The 7,603-nt window shown below is 39.9% G+C and overlaps 1 protein-coding gene across 1 annotated transcript; it reads right to left on the minus strand.

The window, feature by feature from the left end:
* Window positions 1-4,592: 4,592 nt before the first annotated feature.
* LOC138037121 (ATP-dependent DNA helicase PIF1-like) lies at window positions 4,593-5,270 on the minus strand. The gene has a single exon (XM_068883116.1). It carries the CDS (start codon window positions 5,268-5,270, stop codon window positions 4,593-4,595), a length of 678 nt encoding a protein of 225 aa, XP_068739217.1.
* Window positions 5,271-7,603: the final 2,333 nt, after the last annotated feature.

Raw genomic sequence — 7,603 nt, forward strand, 5'->3', positions numbered from 1 at the left:
ATAGGTCAGATACTTGCTTGATTGTGGGTTTGAGCTGCCCAATAGAGTCAGCATTTCTTAAGTATTGGGGCAAATTGTTCCACAAACAGGCCCCACTATAACGGAAACTTCGTTTCAAATAATTAGTATTTGGCTTGGGTAGAGTAAGTTTACCTTCTAAGTTTCTCAAGTTATATTCAGCATCTCGTTGACTGAAAAGGCGTTGAAGGTATTCCGGGGCAAGATCGTGAATTGTTTTATACATAATTAGTGCTTTCTGTTTTTTACGTCAAAGAGACAGCTTCTCCCACTTAAGAGTATCGAGAAGGAGGTTGGAGCTCGTATCAAAGGGTGATTTAGTAATTACCCTAGCTGTGCGATGTGTAATTTTTGCAACTTATCACTTGACTGGCCACTTAAGCAGTCCCACACAGGACTGCAATAATCAAAATGAGGTAATATTAAAGCGTTGTAAATTTGAAGCGCAGTATTAGCTGAGATAAAGTGCCGTATTCGTTTTAAGGCTCCTATAGCTGAGGAAACTTTCCTGCATATTTCGTCTACTTGATTTGACCAAGAAAGCCGATCATCAATGGTAAGACCGAGGAATTTATTGCGATCTACTCTCTTGATCATTTCGTCATCAATTCGTATATCAACCTCGTCACATTGAGTGTTTAACCTCTGCCTATATCCAATTATCATTAACTCGGTCTTAGCCACATTTAAACTCAACCTGTTGGCTCTCAGGCAACAGTTAAGGCTATTGAGTTCAGGAGTTAATGCTAGTTTAAGCTCTGTTAAAGTTTTTGCAGTTAGTGTTATATTGGTATCGTCAGCGAACATTCTCGGGGAAGCCTCCCGGAGGCAGTTAGGAAGATCGTTAATACACATTAAAAATAGCAAGGGACCTAATATGCTGCCTTGCGGAACCCCACAAGTAATAGTGCAAGGAGTTGACAGTCTTCCATTAACGTTACATCTTTGGGTACGATTGCTTAGGTACGATTGAAACCAAGTGATAGTTTCCTGGTCGGCCCCAAAGTATGACATCTTGCGTAAAATGATTTCATGGTCAAAAGTGTCGAATGCCTTTTTAAGGTCAATGAAAACGACGCCATTCAGGAATCCATTGTCGATGTTAACAGACCAGCTATTTGTCGCCTCAAGCAAAGCTGTAATGGTACTGTGTAAGGAACGGAACCCTGACTGGCAACTTGACATCAGTTTATTATCATTTAGGTAATGGTAAAGTTGGTCATAGACAAGTTTTTCAAGGACTTTCGGGACTACTGGGATAAGGGAGATGGGGCGATAGTTATTTATGTCTGATTTTGAGCCTTTTTTTAAAGATCGGTGTCACCCTAGCCAATCTCCATTCAGTTGGATAGATTCCTGTGAGGATTGATTTCGTAAATATGTCTGTTAGTGAGGGTGCAACAATACTAGCTGCCATTTTTAATAACTTACTAGGGATTTTGTCAAGGCCAGTGGCTTTCTTTTTATCGATTTTTTTCAACAGGTCTAGAACAATGTTGATACTCGGGGTTTTAGAGAAAACGAATTATCAGAGGGCGACAAGAATGATTCAGCGTCAACTTCTCCAACCGGAATATCGTGAGCTAGCATTTCCGCAATGTTAGTCAAGTGCACATTGAAAGCTTCTGCCATATCATCGGCGTTATTTATAGTTCTATTATTAGCTTGGATTTCCAAAATATTGCACAACTTACAACTGCTCTGTAAGCTAAGCTCGTTAATAAGATCCCAAGTTTTACGTGGATTGCCTTTGCTAGTTTCCAAGTTTTCAGAAAAATATCGTTTTTTAGCAAGTTTGGTTGCATTATTCACCTGGTTCCTAGCCCGTTTAAACTGCTACCACATGGCATGATCATTTGTAGAGATCGCTTTCTTTTTAAGAACATCTCTTCTACGCATTCTGAGCAATAATTCACTCGTTATCCATGGAGACCTCTTGTCACGAATTCTTTTTGATTTTAGAGGCGCGTGTTTGTCCATGCAGCTGACAAACGGGTTTTTCCATTCTTGCCACATATCATTTGGATCAGAGTGCAGACTAACATTCCTCCATGGCATTTGCTCGAGATCATTTAAGAACTTATCTTTTTGAAAGCTTTTAAACAGCCGCATTTCGATCGTGCGAGACCCGTTGCGGTCATAATTAGCCTTACATGTCATAAAAACAAGGGAATGATCACTAATCCCAACGTGAACAACCCAAAAGTTTGAAACCTTCTCCGGGGAATTACTTATGCATAAATCGATCACGCTTTTTGACACCTGGGTAATACGTGTTGGTTCCATAATTAATTGGCTAAGACCATAGATATCAAGAATGTTAGTTAATGAGGACGAAATATGTGCTGTTGCCCCAGGCAACAAATTGCAGTTAACATCGCCAAGTAGATACAACTCCTTATTTTCAGTGTCAATTTTGTCTATCAATTTCTCAAACTCGTTAAACAATTCGATGGGAGAACCTGGGGGCCGATACCAAGTGCCAACCACGAATCCTGTACCGCTGATGCTGATTTCAAGGAATAAACACTCCAAATTATCGTTATTTAGATCACCTCGTATTCGGAAATTAAGATTTGTGCGCAGGTAGATACAAACACCACCCCCTTTCCTTCCATTAACTCTGCGATCTCTTCTGACTACTTCAAAGCCAGGTAAATAAAGTTCGTTATCATGAATAGTGGAATCTAATTTAGACACGTTAATTATAAGAATGTCTACTTTAGAACAGGATATGAAGACTCGAAGTTCATCAATATGGGACGGCAGACTGTTTATATTTAGGGAAGCAGTAGCCAAACCCCGCCCAAAAACACTAGTATAGTTAAACTTACCCCGGTTATCGCAAATCGGATTCCCAGACGGCAATATCCTAATCTAAACGCAAATAATTTGTAAAATTCCGGGCAAGACGTGATGTTCCAGATTTGTTTAGGTGAAGACCACTGCGATTCAAGTGGTAGTTGGTAATGGTCAACAAATCCCCAGCTGTTTTGTCTGCAGGATTCCTCGAGTATTTTGTTCATGCCAGATATTTTATAAGCCTAGGCCTCATCGTCAGATCTACAAACGAGACTGGATAGCGCGAGCTTTGCTGAAGATTTAGAGCTGGCCATTGTGGCTAAATCGATAATTTCTTCTGCACAAGTATGGGGAGTGTCGCAGGATCTTAGACTGTTGGTTCCCACGTGGGTTTCCACAAAGCAGTGGTTTAATATGATCTTTCATATCCAGCGTTGTACAGCCTGGGAAGGATGATACTTTTACTCGCGAGTTTTTAGACATTTTATGGCCTTGGAGGTTTTTGAATCTCCAGCTATAACAATTTCCTTTCGACGGATCGATTGCATTTGCTCGGGTTCACTTGGCGGCTCCATTGACCCAGATCGGTTACTCCTACGCTTCTTCTGTGAGCATGAGGGTCTTCTGCTGTTTTTATCTTCCCTGTTTGTATTGCAGTTGATTTCATTTCTGACATCTACTTGCGTATCGTCACCGAGTGGCTCAAAACTGTTTCGGGTTATAATGTTATTGGTAATTGCATTCCGCTGACTACGATCGGCACTTCCAACTTTCATACGCGAATTTTCCACTTGATGCCAGCACTGATCGGCCTTCTGGTGATGATACTTTCCCTCACTCTTTTCCTGTATAATAATATTTAGCGCCAGCCGGAGGGAGTCATTTTCCTGCGCCAAGGACGTTGCATGGTTCTCAAGACACAAACATTTTTTCTCCAAATCTTCAGCCATTTTGTCTTTTTTGCATATTGTCATAATCAATTGTGCGCACCTGTCTTTGTAATGGAGGAGCTCAGCCCTGAACGAATGTTCTTCTTGGCTTTGACAATTTATCGACAGTAGGCTAGAATTAGCTTTGACCTTTTTCTGGAGGATCAGCAAATCAGGCTTAATGCCTTCTATTTCAGCGACTAACTCAGCTAATTCGGGTTTCGATCGCTCTTGTGAAGAGTTCTTTGGCTTCGCTTCGGCTCAAGCACCATTAAAGGCAAAGTTAAACACTGGATCGATGAGGAAGGATCCAAATCCAAAGAGTCGCTTTTCTCCCCTGGCTTTTTCCAGACTAATTCGGCCAATTTATCTTCTAAAAGAGGACCATCTTGCCCTTGAAAAGAAAGAGTAAGCTGCTTTTTGTTGTACCAGTTTATTACAAGGTTGTTGTTGTTACTTTTAAATTGTTTTGAGTTTCCGCCGGGCAACGTCCACCTTCCTTGTTGCTGCAGATCCTTTTCAACAAATGTCTTTAAGGATTCTAGGTCACTAGTCCATGTTAGCCGATCGCCATTTAGCTGAAGATATTGTAGATTAGTGCTGTCAAAATTTAGCAGGCCGCACTCAGTATCAGCCGTCAAAACGGTTCTATCATCAAAGCAGTTGGATTCTCGGTCGTCCGCTATGTCACATGCTTTTGTAGATCTTAGTAATCGCTGAAATACAGGCTGAGATAATTTCCAATAAGAGTGTTTTTTATGGTTAAAATAAACTTAAAACCGTACTAAAAGTGCACTGAGCTTCTAGATTTTGTCCACACTTAAACAGCCTGACTAGTTCACTCTAACGATTCTCTCTCTGTGTTTCTGGGGGTTGCTGATTGTCAGCATAAATGAAGTCAAGTACTACACCAGTCGCACCACTGCAAAGCCCAACATCTGTCCATAAATTCATTGTCAGCATAATGTGAGCTCCTTTGGCAAGGAAAATGACTGGCTCTAAACCTGACATGTCTTCAGGAGAGACTTTTTTAGCAGCAGGACTGGAATATATAGCACTTATTCTTGCTATGGGTTGCTCGAGTTCTGATAACTTTTGAAAGTTGTAATTTGCAACGTCGTCACTGCTATAGTATAGTCTTATAGCATCTTTAAATTCAGTTATGTTTTTCACTTTTGATGGTTGACGAGTTAACAGGAGGTTCCAATCATCCTGATTGCAATCTCCTGTACGCAAGCGCATGAGTAAATCTCTAAACTTCACTTGTTCGGGGCTATAGCCTTGTACTCTTTGGTTTATTGTTAGTTTAACTACCGTGTCAAACATTAAGTAAGTTAAATGACCTTGTTCTTGAAGAGCAGTTGAGGGCTTTGAATGATAAAGGGGCTTGTCGCCCACAGGTGGTAATTGGCCTGGATCACCAACTAAAATTATTGATTTACCGCGAAAGAGTTCATCAGTTAAACCAGTAGCTTGTCTGCAGCGCTTATCAATCCAGCCAAGCATTGATTGTCCTAACATACTGTATTCATCAATTAGAATATAACTGATATCTTTCAAAAAGCTTTGAAGTCTAACAAGGCTTTGTCCGGTTAATTAACTCTTTGTTTTCTTTCGAAGCAACAGGAAGTTTCAACAATGAATAAATAGTGCACCCACGTATATAATAGGTGAACGTGGTTCATCTTTTGATGCATATTTGGCAAGATATTCAACACATGCATGGTAATCAATTACTGCCTGAATATTGCAGTTTGCCCTCCACCCTTGTAGTTTAAGACGCTGATGATTATTAAGCCTGGAGTCATTGCTCTTGGTTACTATTTTTGCTTTATATCAGTGTCCTTACTCTTTGAATGGATTGGTTCAAATTCAAGTTTTGTCTTAATGCAAGATTCAAATGGAATGTTAAATCTACACTTAAGTTCTGAATCACTTTGTTTCTTTCTAAGACAGTAGTTTGAACTACAACGAGTGTGTCTTTGAACCGTATTTAATAAATCCACATAATCATCATCAGAGTTCTGGATGTCTTTGTGACATCTTTGACAAGGATGGAGTGAAGGTTTCATCCAAGAATCACTATCTGGTGGATCTGGATTGTAAGTGGATAGTAACCAGTCTACATATTGACAAACATATTCTGAAGCTTTTTTACCATCAAGTACCTGTTGACTGAGTTTTGCAACATCTGTTGCCTTAGCATGATCAAGTGATAGTTCAGCCAAGTAGCCTTGAACAGCTACTTGTGCTAGTGTACACAGCCCTGGATCATTTTTTAGTTTAGCAACACCATGACAGTGAATGCTACCTCTGGCCTGGTATTCAAATCTATACCAGTGCCACTTGGCATCTAGTGAATGATATAGCCAATGCTTAAAAAAGCTTTCCATCCGCTGAGTGAAATACCAGTCAGTGATGTGAGGGTTGTTAATTACATTCTCACAGCGGTTTTCATCTGTGGTATTATCACTTTTAAAGAGTGTATGTAATTCAGGCCAGTGTAGGTCAGCTGGTGAAAATGTAAAGAAGAATGTTGGGGGCGCAGCATGAGTGATTATTGCCTTTAAATCCTCTTTAGCTCTTTGCCAATAAGCACTTGATCCTGTTATGTTTCTGAGATAGCATGATATATTGGAAAGAAAAACACTGCTATTGGCATTAGCTGCCATTTGTTGCAGGTCTTCTGTTGTAAGATGTGCCTCTCCTGGATTCTGTTTCAGAAAATTCCAGTTTGCTGTAATATTCTTTTGCGTTGAATCATATTTAAAGCCCAGTAAGCAAACCTAGGGTGGGAAGTGAAGCGGTACAACCATGTACCATTTTCCTTTTCTGCATATTTTAGAAGGTGTTTGATTCTTTCACCAAACTGCACATCATGGTTTAGAGACGGGTTTGTTGGATCACCCTTCCCACCTGGAAATAATGTTGGGAAAGCCATTGTTGCTAGAAATGGAGTAAGGTACTCATTCATTGGCTCATTATCTACTGTTGGCCAAGCAATATGTTGATTATCAATGCTAGATAACTTTTGTTGAATAGCATCAATTTCTTGCTGCTGGCATTCAGGAATTGGAAAGAAGGTGTTTACTTGTGTTCCTTCATTATAAACAATTTCTTCCTCATTTTGAGGCCAAAATTAAGGTCAGAAGATTCACTAACATCATTTTCCCTTTCAATTGAAATCAGGTCATTTGGTATACTATTTTCGGGCAAAGACGCTAAACACTGTTCGTTTAGACGTACATCTTGGTAATGTGGATTGTTATTTATAAACCAACTCAAAGCATTTTGTACCATACGTCTCCTAACTGTTACATCTTTAAAGGTGTTGTCCTTTCCTTTCATCTTAATAACTATAAGTGCTAAGTCTTTTGGATATCTTGGCAAAGAGGTAGCCAATTCCTGTACATGTTGAGGCAAATTTACGCAGTGGCCTGAATAACCTCTCTGTCCACCTGGGTTTATGTAAACTTGCATTATGGGACGTGCACGTGCAATGAGCATCTCTTCCATTTGGGTGTCCTTGAAGTTGAGAAGGTACTGCTGAAGGAACCATGTAATTTTATTTTGAAAATTTTTTGGGGTGTTTTTTGTCACAGCCTCATCTAACACACTGGTATTCAGAATCTTTTTGACTACGTGAGGAAGGCTTAACAGGCCACGCTTTAAGACACACTGTGCACTGCTTGAGCTTGAACTTATTGCAATTATGAAAACAGTCAATGTTGTTAAATATGTGTTTATTCTCAGTAATTGGTATCAAAGAATCAGTCTGTTTGTTTACACAGTGCCAGTTAGTGATTCACGGCTCTCTTGGGTTTTCTTTTCACTTTCTGCAAGATTTAGTGATT

The sequence above is a fragment of the Montipora capricornis genome, chromosome 2 (assembly GCF_036669925.1).
Source record: "Montipora capricornis isolate CH-2021 chromosome 2, ASM3666992v2, whole genome shotgun sequence".
Taxonomy (NCBI): domain Eukaryota; kingdom Metazoa; phylum Cnidaria; class Anthozoa; order Scleractinia; family Acroporidae; genus Montipora; species Montipora capricornis.